Source organism: Passer domesticus, chromosome 19 (genome assembly GCF_036417665.1).
Source record: "Passer domesticus isolate bPasDom1 chromosome 19, bPasDom1.hap1, whole genome shotgun sequence".
Taxonomy (NCBI): Eukaryota; Metazoa; Chordata; class Aves; order Passeriformes; family Passeridae; genus Passer; species Passer domesticus.
Window position 1 is genome coordinate 12,088,424 of NC_087492.1, and position 18,263 is coordinate 12,106,686.

General features: G+C 55.1%; 1 protein-coding gene across 5 annotated transcripts in view; it reads right to left on the reverse strand.

Annotated features, from left to right (window-relative positions):
* Window positions 1-560: 560 nt before the first annotated feature.
* The window catches only part of LOC135283685 (S-adenosyl-L-methionine-dependent tRNA 4-demethylwyosine synthase TYW1-like), a 99,694-nt gene continuing 81,991 nt past the window's right edge, over window positions 561-18,263 (reverse strand). For 4 of the 5 annotated variants that reach the window (XM_064394725.1, XM_064394723.1, XM_064394724.1 and 1 more), the window contains one exon: window positions 7,195-8,219. In XM_064394725.1, coding sequence (XP_064250795.1) covers window positions 7,998-8,219 — 222 coding nt within the window. In that variant the 3' untranslated portion in view covers window positions 7,195-7,997. Of the gene's footprint in view, window positions 1,605-7,194; window positions 8,220-18,263 lie in introns of those variants that run through there. The other variant, XM_064394726.1, reaches the window with a different exon arrangement.

An 18,263-nucleotide genomic window follows, 5' to 3' on the forward strand; every position in this document is an offset into this window, starting at 1 on the left:
TAACTATAACAACTATAACTGTAACTCTAAAAATATATAAATCTAGCATGTACACACAGCAGCCGGGTAGTTTTCCACCTTCCTTTTGGGTTGTTGGAGGTTTGGCTGCTCTCCCCCAGGGGCTGTGGAAGGGCTGGAGCAGGGAAAGCCATCGGTGGGGTGGGATCTGGCCATGGGCAGCTCCATCCCAAACACCCCTGGAGACCTCCTGGGAGAGCTGGGACTTCTCCAGGTGGATTGAAGCACAGGAGGTGCCTTCAAGGCAGCTCAGCCACATCCCATGGCAAATCCCAGGGATCAGGGATGTTTGGGCTCATCCCAAGGTTGTGCTGTGACTTCCACCCAAGGCTGGCACCCCAGAGGAGGGGGGCCCATCCAGCTGTGCCCAAAGCACATCCCAGGAGAAAAGCAGGACACCAGGAGTGCTCCAAGGTGGGCTGATCCCACCTGGAGCTCCAGGCCTGGAGGGCAGAGCAGCGAGGCCAGGGGCAGGGATCAGCTCCAATCCCTTACTCAGCATTTGCAAAGCCCCACTCACTGTGGAGGGGATTTCAGATTAAGCTCTTTAAGCAACAAAGCAAGATCTCTCTTTTAAAGCTCTGCTTAATCCCATAATCCTGAGGGAAGGCCTCTCCTCCCCCTGGGGAAAAAGGAGAAGCAGGCTTTTTGCTGAGGGAGACATAATGACTTCATCCCCACAAAATCAGGTGATATTTGCTGATTAGACACAGAAGGCCTTGAGGGAAGCTGGGTTTTGGATAACAACTTAAAGATCTTGAAGGAAAAAACAGATACCCCCAAAACCACCCTAAAACCACGGGAGGAGACAATGGTAAGGGGAAAGGATCCTGCTCTGGTGGCCTTGAGGTGCAAAGAGCAGAGCGGGTTTGCCTTGGCTGCAGGAGGGACTCAGGATTCTGTTATGGGACAGGGAGCAAAATCCCCAGTGAATGGCTGGGAACCATTTGGGATGGCCCAGGGCAAAACTCAGCTCTTACATGGAACAACCCCCAGATAGTATGGGATGGAAGGGACCTCCAGCCCAAGCTCCTCTCTCAGGGTCTGCAGTGGGGTCACTCTGGGGCTTGTCCAGGTCACAAAACCCTGCAGGGCCGAGGCAGCCCCGCAGCCAGACCTTCCCAGGGAGTGATGCCGGGCAGGGAGGGAGGGAGGAGCTGCCACTGCCCTGTGCAGGAGGTTTGGGATCTCCAGGCACAGGGAAAACAGAACAAAGGGAGCACAAAGCCAGCACAGCCTGGCCCTCGCTGCCTGGCTTTGAAGGCTTTAGATGGGAGATAAGAAACATCAAAAACTCACATTGTGTTATCAAAGGAGTGAAGTCTGCAAACAGCCTAGAAAATCCGGAATCCTATTGATAAAAAATAATATCGAATCTCTGAACAATGTGAACGCTCATTTTCTGTCTCACACTGATTCTGCTACGAACATTTCTGAGTTTATTCAGCACTACTCTGATTTCAGCACTAATATCCAAAGGAAGCAGCCAGTGTGAGCTGGAAGCCTGTTAGAGATGTGGAGCAGGGGACTCCTGCCAACATTCCTCCAGAACTGCTCCTCCCCAGGTTCAAGTTTGGGGTCTCAGTCTGCAAGAGAGAAAAACACTGCTGGGAGTTGCTTGTGTCAAGGGAAATGGAAACAGCTCCAATTGCAGGAGCTGGGGGGTGTTTAATGAGCTCCTTGGGCCATCCCACACCTGAGAAAGGAGCTGCAGGTGTTCCCTCTGAGGAATCAGGCACAGAATCTCCGGGGGTGGAAGCACCCACTGGGATCCAGCCCCCAGCACCCCCACCCTGGGCACCCCCGGCTGCGCTGGCCAAATGCTCCTGGAGCTGCAGCAGCCTCAGGCCAGGACCTTTCCGTGGGGATAATCACACGGACTCAAGTTTCTTCATGGTGGAAAAAGCCCCCTCTTCATTCACATCACTCATTTTTATAGTTTTACAGACCTCGTGGGGGACTCCTGTTGGTCAGGATTTTCTTGCTAATTACTTTATTGGCCAGTAACAAGTTGTTACCCTCTATTGATTGGTTACTCAAACCCTGGGGTGTACGTGCAGGAAAAGTTGTTTGTGAGAGATAGTTTTCATTTTTCTATCTAAGGTGTAAAAACAGTTCATACAGATGCAGGTTGTTTTTTCCCAGGCATAGATTGTTATGTTAATGAACTGCTCACACCAGAATTGCTTTCACATGAGAACTTGCAAAGGCTTAGCCTGACAAGGCCAGCCACTGATTTTAGGAGAGCAGGCCTGATTTCATGAGGCCTTTCTTTAGAGTTTTTTTACCTTTCTGTAACACCTTTCCCTGGGGAAGACAAGTCTGCCCCAAGCTCCGTCACCCAACGCTGCCAGCAGCCCGTGCTGGTGGCTGAGCAGGGGAGAAGCAGCCCTTGCTGCTTCACAGGAGGGTGTGGGGGTCAGTCAGAAAGAGAAAAGAGGGATTGGGGTTTTACCTGCCCAGCTTGAGCCTGCAAAAGAAGCTAATAAAACAAAAGTCCAAGTGAAACCTCCAGGCTCAAACAAATACATCTCCACTGCTCTGGCTCTCAGCCACAGGATGGTTGGAGCTGGGATGGAGCTGTGTGAAGAGCTGCCCCCAGTCCAGAGGGGCTGAGGAGGATGGGAGCCCCCAAATCCCTGAATCCCACCTGGCTGTGCCCTGCAGGGGAAGAGGATCTGAAGCTGTTTGAGCCTGACCCCCCCGGCTGTCCCCTCCTGTCAGGAGCTGTGCAGAGCCACAAGGGCCCCCTGAGCCTCCTTTTCTCCAGGCTGAGCCCCTTCCCAGCTCCCTCAGCTGCTCCTGGGGCTCCAGCCCCTTTCCAGATCTGTTCCCTGCCCTGGACACGCTCCAGCCCCCAGGGACATCCCGGAGTTGAGGATCCCCAAGGCCAGCAGCAAGGACTGCACCAAACCCGTTCCACTGCAGAACTTCCCAACCAGGTCCCATTTCCACAGTTCCTTCCTTCCAGGGGAGTTCGGTGCCAGCCTCCCTCAGTGCCAGCCTGGGCGGGCACGGCCAGCTGCCGGTGAGGCTCGGGAGATGAGCGTGGTTCCACGGGAGGCTCCAGCTCTCCCGGGAAAGGCGCCCCGGGCTGCTCTTTAACAGCTGATTATTGCTGCCTTTGATGCTCTCCCTGCTTCCCAACCAACGCGTGTTCAGCACTGAGATGATTTAACAGCGGAGCCGAGCCCAGCCCCTGGCACACAGAGGGAGTTTAGCAGTGCTTGATCTCCCAGATGGTGCCCCAGAGGTGAGGATTATGTTGTTATCAGCATCCCTAAAAACCCCGGTGATGGGAACAGCAGAGACACGGAAAGGATAGAGCATTTCTCCTGTCAGGATTTCACCACTTTTTTTAATAAGTAATTGCTGGTTTCTGAATTTTTTCAAGAGTTTCTTTGTTTTTTTTTTTTGTTTGTTTGTTTTTGTGGGTGTTTTTTGGTTTGGGTTTTTTTTTTTTGTTTCTTTGTTTTTGTTGTGGGGTTTTTTCGTTTGTTTTTGGTTTTTTTGGTTTTTTTTAGGGTTTTTTGTTGGTTTTTTTTTGTTTTGTTTTTGGTTTTTAGGGGTTTTTTTGTTTGTTTTTTTTTTTTTTTTTTCTGGAGGAATTCCTTGCAAACCTTCTCACTGACTTCAGTCTGTCCTGAAGCAATGGGGATTTTTTGGTTTAGAGATTTGTATTTGGAAGATGCCCCCAGTCACTGCTCCCTGGGGGTCTGAGTCCCCATGGCCAGGCCACCCCAGCAGCTCTAGAGGGCTTTGTGCCTGTCCTGAAGTGGAATGGGGAGGTGGAAATACATCCTTGAGGCAGAACTCAGCTCCAAGGAATCCCAGAATGGGTTGGGTGGGAAGGGACCTCAAAGCCCATCCAGTGCCTCCCCTGCCATGGCAGGGACATCTTCCACTGTCCCAGGCTGCTCCAGCCCCAGTGTCCAGCCTGGCCTTGGGCACTGCCAGGGATCCAGGGGCAGCCACAGCTGCTCTGGGCACCCTGTGCCAGGGCCTGCCCACCCTGCCAGGGAACAATTCCTAATTCCCAATATCCCATCCATCCCTGCCCTCTGGCAGTGGGAGCCATTCCCTGTGTCCTGTCCCTCCATCCCTTGTCCCCAGTCCCTCTCCAGCTCTCCTGGACCCCCTTTAGGTCCTGGAAGGAGCTCTGAGCTCTCCCTGGATCCTTCTCCTCTCCAGGTGAGCATTCCCAGCTCTGCCAGCCTGGCTCCAGCCCTGGAGCAGCTCTGGGGCCCCCTCTGGACTTGGGCCCAGGGATGGGGCCCTGGGTGGTGACAGCCATAAATCCCCTGCACTCCATGGGCTGGAATCCCCCCACTCTCCTTGGCCTCCATGGAGCTGCTGCTCCAGGTTTCAGTGGTGGAGCTCTGGCCTGGCAGCAGGAGCTGGGCTGGTGCCTGGCTGGGTCCCCTCCTCCCAAATGTCCCTGCTGGAGCCGGGGCCAGCAGCTCTGGCAGCTCCAGTCCCTGCTGGAGCCCCAGGAGAGGGGGGACCTGCTGGGCACCCACCCCTGGGACAGCTCAGCTGCAGCAGGGCCAGGGCTTCCCTAGGAAGATTTCCCTGGATTTATTGCCTCCCCTTCCCCACAGTGAAGGAGCAGAAATGTCCTGGCTGGGTTGGGTCCCTCCCTCTGGCAGCTGCTGCCTCAGTTTGCAGGTGACAAAATGAGGACGATGCCCTTCCTTCAATTAATTCCCATCTCTTCTTCCTTCCCCCTCAGGGCACAGCAGCAGCTCCAACATCATAAATGATTTAGGAGCGGAGCCAGATGAAGCCAAAGCTGATGGATGACAATGCTCTGCTTGGGGGAATGTTTTCCTGCTGGAGGTTTTTTGGAAACAAATATATTTATCCTCATGCAAAATTGAAACACAGCCCCCATTGCAGGTGACTCAGCCCTGAGTCAGGATCCAGTGGGAGCACAGCTGGAAGAGCCCATGGAGCAGCCAGGAGGGCTCCAGGCTATGCCAGGGGAGGGGGAGCTGGACCTGGCACAGGAGTCCTCAGGGCTCCTCAAATTCTCCCTGGCTTTAAGAGGTTAAAATGATTTCTGCCCATTTTGCCCCTCAGGATGGAACTTCCTGAGTCTCCAGGTTGGGTTTGGAAGCACCAGGTCCCCCTTTTCAGGAAGTGGCAGCCAGGACATGCTCTGTGCCTTGGCTTTGGGCAAAACCCCCCAAAGCTGGGTGTGGGCAGTGCTGGGGGCAGGAGGGAGGATGGGGAACCCCAGCAGCACCATGGGCTGTGATCCAGATCAAAGCCTGTGGAAAAGGGGATGGAATCACAGGTATTCAGTCAAATACACTTAAGGCAGCATGAGAGCATGGGCTGGTCCTGAACTGTGACACTGGAGAGGTTCTCCCAGCCAGGACCTGTCACTGCCCTTGGCAGAACAGAAACCCTCCCTGAACTCAGGTCACTTTTTCCTGGGGTGCATCCCATTCCCTGAAAGGCTCCCTGAGCAATCCCAGCCCTCCAGCCCGGGTACCAGCCCATTTTAGCTCCACCAGGAGCAATTCCAGGTCCCCAATTCCAGGCATCCCCAAACAGGTTCTGTCCTGGGGCCTTGTGTTCTCTTGTGCCTCTGGAAGCGCTGGGCGTGAGCACAGCCTGGAGGGGTTGGGCACTGGAAGATCCACCCTGAGCACAAGGCACTCCATGGAACTGCAGGAGCAAATCCTGCCCTGGCTGCTCTGGGAGCAGCTCAGACGTGGCCCAGGGAGGTGTCCTGGTCCCACCTGCCTGGCACTGGGGGCTGTGCTGTCCCACGGGGCAGGGGAAAGCCCCTTTTAGGACATGGCAGGTGCCATTCCCATGGGAATGCTGTGGCACTGCCCCCATGTCACCCACAGTGTCCCCTGCAGTGCCCTCCCTGCCCAGCAGCCATGGGGAGGAGCAGGGGGGGATGGAGGGGATGCAGAGACACACAGAGGATACAGAAGGATGGAGGGAATGTGAGGACATGGGAGATCAGGAGATGGATGGAAGGAGCAGGGGAAAAGATCAAGAAGGATGGAGGGAACACGGGGAGCACGGGAGAGGAATGGAGGGAGCCCAGGGAGGAGCAGGAGAGGCCTCCCAGCTCCAGTGAGTCCTCCCAGCTGGGCCCTGTGTGACAGGGACAGCAGGGACTGGGTGTCCTGGGGGGCTGCAGAAGACATGGCACCAATACCAAGGACAGGGCAAACACAGTTTTCTTTGGAGCCCCCTGGATTCCAAGGGAAGGCACTGTCAGGGAGCTGTGGAGCACCTCACACCACGAGCTGACTCCCGTGGCAGCCCCAGGATCCTCCAGCACTGGGGCTCCTCTCAAGAGCAGCTCCTGCAGCTGCCAGTGCTCCCAGGGGCCAGCAGAGAACTGGGATGGACTGGGAGGGTCCTGCCAGGGAGGCAGGTGTGGGATGGAGGGAATTTAGGAAGGAAGAAGAGGTGCTGAAGGGCTGGGATCCCTCGAGGGGAATGTGGTGGGTCCAGGTGGACACGGAACACACCGAGCCCCAAAATTCCAGCTGATGGTCCAGGGTTAACTGGAGCCTTGTGTCCAGGGCAGGGAACAGAGCTGAGAAGGGTCCGGAGCCCCAGGAGAGGCTGAGGGAGCTGGGAAGGGGCTCAGCCTGGAGAAAAGGAGGCTCAGGGGGCCCTTGTGGCTCTGCACAGCTCCTGACAGGAGGGGACAGCCGGGGGGTCGGGCTGTGCTCCAGGGAACAGGGACAGGAGGAGAGGGAATGGCCTGAGGCTGGGCCAGGGGAGGTGATGTTGGACATCAGCAGGAATTTCCCCATGGAAAAGATGGTCAGGCACTGGCACAGCTGCCCAGGGCCCTCCCTCCACCCCCCTGGGGTGGAGTGCCCATGGATCCCTGGCAGTGGCCAAGGCCAGGCTGGATGGGGCTTGGAGCAGCCTGGGACAGTGGAAGGTGTCCCTGCCCATGGCAGGGGTGGAACAGGATGGGCTTTAAGGTTCCTCCAACCCAAACCATGCCAGGAATCTGTGATATTTTAAAAACACACTCAGGAAAGGCACCCACCATCCATCACCCACCCGATGTTCTCCCACCCCACATCTGTTAGGAAAGGGCTCTTAAACAACATTTGTGCTTCTCACCTCCTTCCAATCAACCTCCCACCCTCCCTGACAAATCCTGCTCAGCAGCCACACCAGAGGTGCTCTAGGAAAAACTCCTTTATTTTCCTTCTGCTTTAGAAACTCTGTACAGCTTAAGAAAAGAGGTTGCTTTTAAAAACCAATGGAATCCCCATGCCAGGGATGCTCCACCTACAGCACCAGGCACACCCAGCTGGAGCCCAGCAGGACTCTGAAGGACTGGAGCTGGTGTTTAGGGCTGCTGGGAGTGGGGTAACACTGCTCCCAAACCTCATTCCCAAAGCCATGAGGTTTGAAGACACTTGGAGAGGTATCAGAAGCTGCAGCTGGTATCCACAGGGGTGCTGTTACACCATTCCCAAGGTTTGGCTTCTTGGGAATGGGGTTTTTACAGGAAATGGCACCAGTGTGTAAAATACCTGAACCTGAACAAAGTCCCTAAAATGATGCTTCCAGCAGAGATCAGCTTTTGGATCCAGGTCTGGCTGTGGCCCTGACCCAACCTTGTGGGGCTGAAATCCCCTGGCATTTTTCCTTGGGGATGTGGAATGTTCTGCTGCCAGTCTCTCCTTACACAGGAGTCCAAGGAACCCTCTGGCCCCACATCCCACTCCAAACATTCCCCACTGAGGAGATCCCAGCACTGCCCACCCCCCACCCCCGCTGCTGAACCAGTTCTGATTTATCTCAAGAGAAGAACATTATCAGTATTTTCACCCAGGAAGCCCTAAAACCAGGAGGGAAGGGTAAAATCCAGGCTGGACCCCCTTCCCAAACATCAGGATAATCCAGGTGAGCGGATCCAAAACGGGTGTCAGCCTGAAATGGAGTCCTGGGGAGCCCAGGGTGGGGGAGCCCAGCCCTCAGCACCCCGAGGTGTCCCGGGCCTTGCTCTTCCGCTGGAATCTCACATCCAAGGGGTCGAATCCCCGCTCCCTGGCCCCAAAGAGGGCCCAGGGAGGAGTCCTGGCCGTGTACTCAGCTGCTGTGAAGGTCCTGGAGCCGCCGCTGCGCTGGTGCTCCCTGACCAGCTCCTGGAACCGGCCGTAGTCGATCCAGGTCCTCCACTCGCCATCCACCCGGAACTGCAGGAGAGACACAGTGAGGGAGCACCAGCCCCAGGCTGTGCTGAGCAGCTGGTGGGGACAAACTGGGATCCCCAGCTGGGGTTTTTGTGATTCTGCATCACAGGGAGCTGCAGGTAAAGGCACCCAGAGGCTCCTGTAGGACACAGCTTCAGCAGGAAAACAGGAGGGACTCACGTGCATAAACACCCAGAGCCAGCAGGGAACTGATTCTCCACCTCTGCTCTGCCCTTGTGAGACCTCTCTGCAGAGCTGCTTCCAGCTCTGGAATTCTCAGCACTGGAACAACCTCATCCTGCTGGAGCAGGCCCAGGAGTGCTCCCAGCAGAGCCCTCTGCTCTGGAGCCAGGCTGGCAGAGCTGGGGGTGCTCACCTGGAGAGGAGAAGCTCCAGGGAGAGCTCAGAGCCCCTTGCAGGGCCTAAAGGGGCTCCAGGAGAGCTGGAGAGGGACTGGGGACAAGGGATGGAGGGACAGGACACAGGGAATGGCTCCCACTGCCAGAGGGCAGGGATGGATGGGATATTGGGAATTAGGAATTGTTCCCTGTGAGGGTGGGCAGGCCCTGGCACAGGGTGCCCAGAGCAGCTGTGGCTGCCCCTGGATCCCTGGCAGTGCCCAAGGCCAGGCTGGACAGGGCTGGGAGCAGCCTGGGACAGTGGGAGGTGTCCCTGCCAGGACAGGGGTGGCACTGGATGGGCTTTAAGGTCTCTGCAACCCATCCCAGGATCCTGTGATATCTCCATGAGGGCTGCACTGTTGGATGCTTTGGTGGAGCCCTCAAAGTATCAGATCCTCCCCCACTTTCCAGGAGGGAGGCTCCTAAAATGCCTTCCCAGGTGCCTGCCCTTGCCCTTGACACTTCCATGGGAAAGCCCTCGGTGTGGGAGCTGGGAGAGCTCTGCAGGACAGGTGTGCATTTGGGGTCACACCCAGGTACCCCTGAGGAGGGACCTTGCCAAGGTCACCCCAACCCCAGCGTGGGCCTGTGGCTGCAGGGCAGCCCAGCTGGGACAATGGCCCAGGAGCAGCACCAGAGGCACGTGCCAAGGGATTGGGATGGATTTGGGATGGATTTGGGTGACTCTGGACAGGGCAGGAGGGCTGTGGTTGGGAACGGGGGAGATGAAGAGGTTTAATGACACAAATCCTCTTTCCATGTGAAGAATGGCTCACTTTGACAAGCTGGAGCTGCATTTGTCTCCCAGACCTGCTCTGCCCGTTTAGCCCCAGCCTTGGCTGAAGCCTCAATTAGGATTTATCTGAGCTGAGAGCTTATTACGCATTGCATCCAAAAAAAGAGGGAAAACAGACCGGCTCCTTGGTTACTGTGGGCTTTTTTCCCCCCAAACTTGATGGCTGTGCATTTCAAATGGCACTTGACTTTGTGCCCAAGAGCTAAAAGCTTTTTTGGTTGGGAAAACTGCTGACAGCCCTGAAATTCTGCACTCAGCCGTGGCTGATGCTCCTCCATCCCTGCCCAGGGAATCACAGCGCGTCCCTGCAGGGGTGGAGCCAGGAGGGGACACTGCAGAATCACAGCACTGGGAACCACTCCTGCCATCAGTCAAGGGGCCAAGGCTCATTTCTCTTGTGCCAGGGTGGGGACGTGTGTGAGGCCACCAGGAGAGCAGTGGCAGAGGAGACATCGTGGCACCTGTAAAGGAAAAATCCTGATCCCAAGGAGGATCAGGGCTCTGCAGAGCTGGGCTCCCCCCAGGGCTGGGGAGGTGACAATGTCACACCTGACACCAAACTCTGCTCCCTCCGGGTTTGACCCATGAACACTCAGCAAATTAAAGGGCAAACCCCAAACCAGAGGATCCAGCAAAGTCTTTAAGGCCCAAAGGGGATTGGCCTCCCACTGCCAGAGGGTTGGATGGGACACTGGGAGGGTGGGGAGGGGCTGGGATGGAATTCCCAGAGCAGCTGTGGCTGCCCCTGGATCCCTGGCAGTGGAAGGTGTCCCTACCCATGGCAGGGGTGGCACTGGATGGGTTTGAGGTCCCTTCCCACCCAACCCCCTCCATGATTCTGTTCCCCATTTCCACCAGAATAACCAAGCTGGGATCCATTCCAAAGCAGATCAATCAATAATCACCATTTTTAGTGCAGTGACAGCACAGCCATGAACCACAACACCAGAGGGACAAGTGTGTCATGGAGAAATGGCTCCTGCTGAGGAATAAATCCCAAACCCAGAGTGGGAAAGAACAGCCTCAATTGCCCTACTGGGATTTACAGCTTGGATTTAACAATGTTGAGATTGTTCCACAGGGAACAAAAGATTTTCGGCTCAAAGCAGTTTCACAGCATCCATTTAACAGGTGAGACAACCCTAAACATCCCTGGGATCCCACCCCAATATGGGTGGGTGTTTTAGGGAACTGTTCACTGCCTGTGGAGCCCTTCAGGGTGATAAATACATTGACACAAGGTAAATGGCTGAGAGCCCTCCCCTGGTTCTTCCCTGAGCTGGAATCACAGAGTGCCACAGCTGCTTCAACTGGCCTTGGGCTGGCCTGGAAAGGGAAACAGTGCTGAGGGCCCTGCCCAGCACTGGGGTGACTCAGGACCCTTCCCTTGGAGCTCCTGCAGCCCCTGAGCTCCAGTCCCAGGGTCCCAACACCCACTGCTCCCCACAGACGTGGCACAGATGCACAGCCAGGAACACCCTGATGGAATCCTGAAGATGCTCCAGGGCAAGGAGCACTGCTCCAGGCAGGCATTAATGATGGGATACAAGAGGCACAAGAATGAGGGGAAATGAAATCTCAGTGTGGGCCAGGCTGGGAGGGAGCGCAGAGGGTCCCTGGTGCCAGCTCCCAGCTCAGGCAGGGCCATCCCAGAGCACAGGGCACAGCATTGTGCCCAGAGGGCTCTGCAGGATCCCCGCTGAGGGAGACTCCAGCCCCTCCCTGGGCAGCCTGTTCAGGGCTGGGCAGTGCCCAGGGCAGAAGTTCTGCCTCCTGGGCAGGGGCAGCTCCTGGGCTCCGGCCCTGCCCGTGGCTCTGGTGCCACTGCTGGGCCTGGAGCAGAGCCTGGGCCCTGCTCTGCCCTCCCTGCACACAGGGACAGCCAGGGCTGAGGGCCCCTCTCAGCTGGGGCTCCTCTCCAGGCTGAGCAGCCCCAGCTCCCTCAGCCTTTCCTGGTGTAAGAGACGATCTGAGGTTTCCCTCATTTGCCTCAGGACCATCACAAGAACAGAGAACAGGACCACTGAAGACCCTAATCAGAGTTGTGGCCTGGTTGAGGTGGATGCTCACAAGGGATTGCTCACAGCTGTGACCACAGTGCTTCCAGCAGGGCCTGCCAAGGGGCAACACGCCCCGTACGCCTGCACCTGCTTCATGACAATGGCCCAGGGATTTCCCCACCTCTCGGCCAAATGAACTTTCAGGGGTAACTCTGGTAGCCCCCCATGGAAAATCCTTCATCTGCTCCACTACCACTGTGATAGACAGAGATTGAAGCCCCCTCCCAAGGACAGAGACCCCCATAATTCTGGTACAGGGGTGCTGGCCTGACTGAAGCAGAACACTGCCAAGTGTTGCCTGCAGGTGTGTTCACTGGACCTAGACTGCTTCCCCATAAAACCAGTCCTGAAACAAAGGGTCCCACTCACTGCTGAGAACATGGACTGTCTGTACCCGTCTTCAATACCTGTTCCCCCCCAGCAATTTCAAGAGACTTGTTCTTTATTGTATCTGTTCCCCCTCAGCAATTTCAAGATCTGTTCTCCCCTCAGCAAAGGACTATAATAGATCCCTGAGTTAACCAGGACTTTGAGATTCTCCCCAATGTCACAAGGCGAATTTCCCATCGACTGGAGCATGAGGATTTTGTCTCTATGTTTGGTAGCTATATGCTCTCTCTCTCTCTCTTTCCTTCTCTCTCTCTCTCTCTCTCTCTCTCTCATCTCCTTCTAATCCCTCTATCGCATTTGCTGTGGTCATTCAATAAAAGGTGTATTTGTTTTGATCAATACTGAATCCCCTCTGTGTTGTTTTTTGCACTCTGAGATGAGCTAACAAACCCTCACGACCTCCTGCTTGTACGAGCTGACTGTGACACCTGGGCACCGAGATGCTCCAGGCCCTCCTCATCCTCCCAGCCTGAGCTGGCCCCGCTCCAGGAGCTCCTGTCCCTGCTGTGCTGAGGATCCAGAGCTGGACACAGCATCCAGAGCTGCCCCGGGGCTGGGATCCCTCCCTGACCTGCTGGCCAGGACAATGAATTAATTAATTACCAGTTCATTAACCCCAGGACACCACTGGCCCCCAGGGCTCTCTGCTGACCCAGGGACAGCTCAGGGTCCCCCAGGCCCCTTCCTGGCACCGCAGCAGGGCTGGAACAGGACAGCCCCAGGACAGGGCTGGGCTGGTCTGGGACAGGGCCTGTCCCTCACAGAGCCCCGAGCCAAACTGGGAGAGATCCATGGATCCATACATCCAGACTGGGATAGATCCATACAGCCAAACTGGGATAGATCAATAGATCAATGTATTCAAACTGGGATATATCCAAACTGGGGTATATCTAAACTGGGATATAGCCAATATGGGATATATCCATGTATCCAAACTGGGATGTAGCCAAACTGAGATATATCCATGTATCCAAATTGGGACAGATCCATACATCCAGACTGGGATATATCCATATATCCAAAGTGGGACATATCCATATATCCCTACGTCCAAAGTGGGATAGATCCATATATCGATATATTCAAACTGGGATAGCTCCATACATCCAGACTGGGATATATCCCTACATCCAAACTGGGACAGATCCATATATTGATATATTCAAACTGGGATAGCTCCATACATCCAGACTGGGATATATCCCTACATCCAAACTGGGACAGCTCCATGTATCGATATATTGAAACTGGGATAGCTCCATATATCCAGGCTGGGATATATCCATCCATGCAAGCTGGGATATATCCATCAGAAACTGGGATTAAATGGGGAGCCAGGTTCCCTGGAAGCATCTGCAGAGCCTGGCTGAGCCCTCCCTTTGCTCCTGAACTGCCAGGAGTGGCCCTGACCAGGACAATTCCATCACTCCTCTTTGGCAGTAGATTCACAGCTGCTCTCACTGCAACAGGAGCAGCTCCTGAAATCCATCAACATTCCTGAAGGAGAAGAGCCACACTCCAGATTGCTTTCCTTATCAACATATTTGCAGAGGCAGTTTGGGGGGGTGGGAGCATGTGCACAGATTAAGGACAGTCCAGGAGGACCATGCACTACAATCCCCCAGACATGAGCACTGCTGAGAAATAATCCCAGGTGTATCTGACAGGATAAAATATGGGAGAGAGGCTGGGATGTGACACAGGGAATGCTGAGGAATGGAAGGCAGCTAAAACCAATTAGTTTGTCCTACCAAGGGTAATGTTGTATTTCCCTCAGAGCCAACCATGTTGATACAAGGAGGCTCCTCCTGAGCCACTCACTCCAGTCCTGCACCACACACATCCTGAGGATTTTCAGGGAAGGACTGAAGAGCACAGGAGAGAGTGGAGCAGAGCAGGAAGAAAAGAAAGAAAAGGCTGTGAGGGCTCCTGCAGGGCTGGAAGCCCAGGGTCCATCCTGGATGGAGAACTCCCCTCCTTGGAGTTGTGCTGCCCTCCAGGATCCCAGGGGAGCACAGGGGGAGTGGGGGAGACCCCCGAGTTCAGGGGCTGCCTCAGCTCCTCTTTGGTGAGAATCCTACAAACAGTGGGGTTGGAAAACTCCTCCAGGATCACCAAGTCCAACCATCCCCAAAGCACTGCCAAGGCCACCACTAACCCATGTCCCCAAGTGCCACATCCACAGGGCTGTTAAACCCCTTCCAGTGAGAAATGTTCCCAGTATCCACCCTGAGCCTGCCCTGGCCCAGCCTGAGGCCGTTCCCTCTTGTCCTGTTGAGGATTCAAGGATACGAAGTCCTCAAATCCAACAAATGGGTTTTTCCTGGGGGATGCACAGGATTCAATGGTTAAATTCAGCAATTTTCACAGAGTTTTAAGGACCATACACCAAAAATAACAATCAGTGGCCAGCAGGGGAACCAGCCCCACAAAAAAACCCACAAACAAACAAAAAACCCAACCCTGAACAAACAAAACCTGCCCCTTCCAAACCAAACAAAAATAACCACAGAAAAAAGCCCACAAAGCTCCCCCAAAGACAAACCCCCAAAATCACAATAAACAAAAATAAAAGAAAACAACACAATTCCCCAAAAAAATCCAAACATCCTAAAACAGGGGAAAAAAACCCCAAACCCAACTGAAATACCAGAAAAAAAACTCTAAATCTCTCCCCCAAAAATAAACCTGAAAAAACCAAAACCAAGCAAAAAACCCCAAATCAAACAAAAAACCTCAAAGCCAACCAAACCCCAAATGAACCTAAGCTCACCAAAACCAACCAAAAAAAACCCCAAAGCAGACTAACACTCCTCCCAAAGTAAACCAACCTCCAAAACAAACAAATGTAAAAGAACCCCCCACAAGAAATCCTAAACCAAACCCAAATGGCACACAAAAAACAACCAACAAAACCCAAATGGCACACAAAAAACAACCAACAAAACCCAAATGGCACACAAAAAACAACCAACCAAAACCCAAAATGCACACAAAAAACAGCCAACCAAAACCCAAATGGCACACAAAAAACAACCAACCAACCAAAACCCTAAAGCCACCAATGAAACGCTTGGTGCACAGAGACTGTGACTCACACCCTCCTCTGGGGACACACATCTGGGTTGTCAGAGGGACAGACAGACACTGGTGAGCTGTGCACAGGGCTCTCCCAGCTCCTGGAAGTGCAGTCCCACAGCAGCAGCTGGCAGGGGCAGATCCACCCTGCTCTGTGCCTGGCTCACCTGAACTCACCTTCCCAGCCCCCAGCACAGCAACTTCCCTCCTTCCCCAGCCTCTGCCCTGGGACCACGGAGGACCCCGGGCTGGAATGAGCTCGGGGGCAGGAGCAGGAGCTTTGGAGCTGGAAGGAGCTGGGGGGGCTGGAGCAGGAGCTGTCAGAGCAGAGGTGACGCCCAGGTGGGACAAGGAATGAGATCCCAAGGAATGAGATCCCCAGGAATGAGATCCCCCTGCAGGTGTGGCTGCCAGCCCTGAGCCCTGTGTCCATCAGTGGCCACTTCGCTGGGCACAGCATCAAAAGGGAAAATTATCTGGATGGCTCCGTCCTGAGCTCCTCCATTTCCCTCTGGGGACAGCCCATCCCTGGGATAAAGCAGCAGCTTTGCACCTTCCCGCAGGCTGCCATCAAACACAGCACACTGCACCAGCTGCCAGCACCAGCTCCCCAAGACAAACAAATAATTCCCAGAATTATGACCCCTTTCTCACCTCATTAAGGCTCACAGTTATTTAAGGCTCCCCTTGTTTGACAGGGGAAGTGACTGAACTGGAGTCACTCAGCAAAACAAGAGAAATATTGTGTGAAATTACACTGAACAGGGTCACAGTGCTTGGCAAAAGCCTGCAAACTCCTCCTTTTGAATTATAATCCCACCCTCAGGCTTTAGGAGGGAATTGACCCGGTTTTTAAATTGCAGGTGAGGTAAGAGATGGTAATAATGGCCTTAAGATGAAGGAGGGCAGGGATGGATGGGATATTGGGAATTAGGAATTGTTCCCTGGCAGGGTGGGCAGGCCCTGGCACAGGGTGCCCAGAGCAGCTGGGGCTGCCCCTGGATCCCTGGCAGTGCCCAAGGCCAGGCTGGACACTGGGGCTGGGAGTAGCCTGGGACAGTGTGAGGTGTCCCTGCCATGGCAGGGGTGGCACTGGATGGGCTTTCGGTCCCTTCCCACCCAAACCATTCCCTGACTGATCCCACAAGCAGTGAGATGCCAGGCACACAGAGCTGAGTTTCTTCACATCCCAGTCCATGGGGCTGAAGGAAAACCAGCACAGGGACACAGCCCTGGGAACAACCAAGCCTTTAACCCCTCAGCAGCTCTGCAGACAGGATCTGGGAGCAGCCACCAGCACCACAGTTCCCATCAGTTTTAGCTGGGAGCAGTGAGCAGCCCTGCAGTTCCACCCTCAGCGACTTCAGCCTGTGCCCAGGAGCCATCCGAGGTGTCAGGGCAGAGGGAACTCCTCCAGAGGCAGCACATGGAATGCCTGGAGATGGAATGCACTGTTCTGGAGATGGAATTCACTGTTCTGGATCCCCAAAGAGGGGACAACCTGAACTGCCCTGAGCTGAGCCCAGCAGAGCCACAGCCCATGGGATCCTGTGCTGATCCCCCTGTTCCCGGGGTGCTGTTCCAAGAGAAGGTTCCTTATGGCAGATTTGGGGTTTTTAATCCCTGCCCAGCTGCAATGGAGCCAGGGCTCCACCTGGCACCTCCCACTCCCAGAGATGGATGTCAGACAACTTCAGCACAATGGAGAGCTGCTTATCATCACTGACACAGCCAGGCCAGCAGAGCCACCTTCCTGCTGCCAGGACACAAAGGAGAAAACCTTTGGGAATTCCACCATTCCCAGCTCACAGCTGCTCCAAGGAGGCTGCTTGGCTGCTGAGACACCTTGTCCACAGCTGGGGTCACCCTGTCCACACTGGGCTCCACGCCATCCCCTGCTCTGCTACAGATCCCAGGATGTTCCATCTCTTTGTGGCCCTCTCCTCCAGGTTTGGTTTCCCTGTGGTGCTGTCCCTGGATCACAAGGACAGCTCCCACTCTCTGAAGGACAGAGGCAGGAAGGAGCTGAACGTGATGGACTCCTTGTGCCTGATGCACCCTTGTCAGGGGATGTGCAGCTGGCAGTGAAGTGCTTCCTCTTCCTCCCTAAATACAGCTGGGATGCTCAGCGTGGGATGCTGCACGGAACACGTCAGTGCCTGTCCCCGAGCTGTGCCCGCTCCGGGAGGAAAAGGCCAAGTCCCTCCTGGCTGGGATGATTTTGTGGATGAAGGACAGGGATGGGCACCTCTGGCCAGGCTGCTCCCTGTCCCCAACACCTGCCCTGGAGGTGCTGTGACACCCCAGCACTACAGCCACACAGAATCCTGGGCTGCTTTGGGCCCATCCCACCCCTGCCATGGCAGGGACACCTTCCATGATCCCAGGCTGCTCCAAGCCCCATCCTGGCCTTGGGCACTGCCAGGGATCCAGGGCCTGCCCACCCTCACAAGGGAGTTTGGGTATGGGAAATGACCTTATTGAAGGGATGTCCCCAAAAGCCTGTCCCTTTGTGGATGCCACGGTGCCCCTGCCATGCTGGGGAACACAAGGCTATCCCAGAGCACATCCAGCAGGGAGAGAACCCAGCTGGTGAGGCAAGGGAGGGCTGGAGCACAGAGCTGCACCTGCAGCACGAGGGAGTGTCTGGAGCCAGAGAGGGACACTCTGCCTGTGCAGTCTTGGCTGTGGGCTGAAGGGAGGTGGGTGCTGGTCCCTTCTCTCAGGAACAAGTGACAGCACAAGCAGAAACAGTCAAAAATTGTGCCAGGGGAGGTTCAGGTTGGATATCAGGGAAAATTTCCTCACTGAAAGGGAGGTCAGGGCCTGGCACAGCTGCCCAGAGCATGAGGTGGAGTCCCCATGCCTGGAAGTGTCCCAAAGGTGTGTGGATGTGGCAAGTGGGGACATGGTGGTGGTGCTGGGTGGCCAGTTGGACTTAATGGTCTTGGAGAGCTTTCCCAACCAATCCCAGGTCTGATTAATGAAGGCAGAAAGGGCTGATGGCAGCAGGGTGCTGAGCCCACCCTGCTCATGTCACCCTGTGAGCTGAGACCTCCAGACAGAGCAGGCACTGGAATTTCAGGAGCATTCCCTGAGCTGTGCATCCCCCCGTGAGCTGGAAATCAGCCCTGGGGTCCCAGGGGTGCTCAGACATGGAACCCTCCTGTCCTGCCCCAGAGCTCTGGCATCCCAGTGCCTCAGCCTGCCTGGGGGCAGCAGCAGCACTGACTGAACTGGCCAGAAACTGGTGCTGTAAAGCCCCAGGGAGCTGGGAAACAACCACCTGCTCCAGGGGGGAAAGGGTTAATGAACAAAA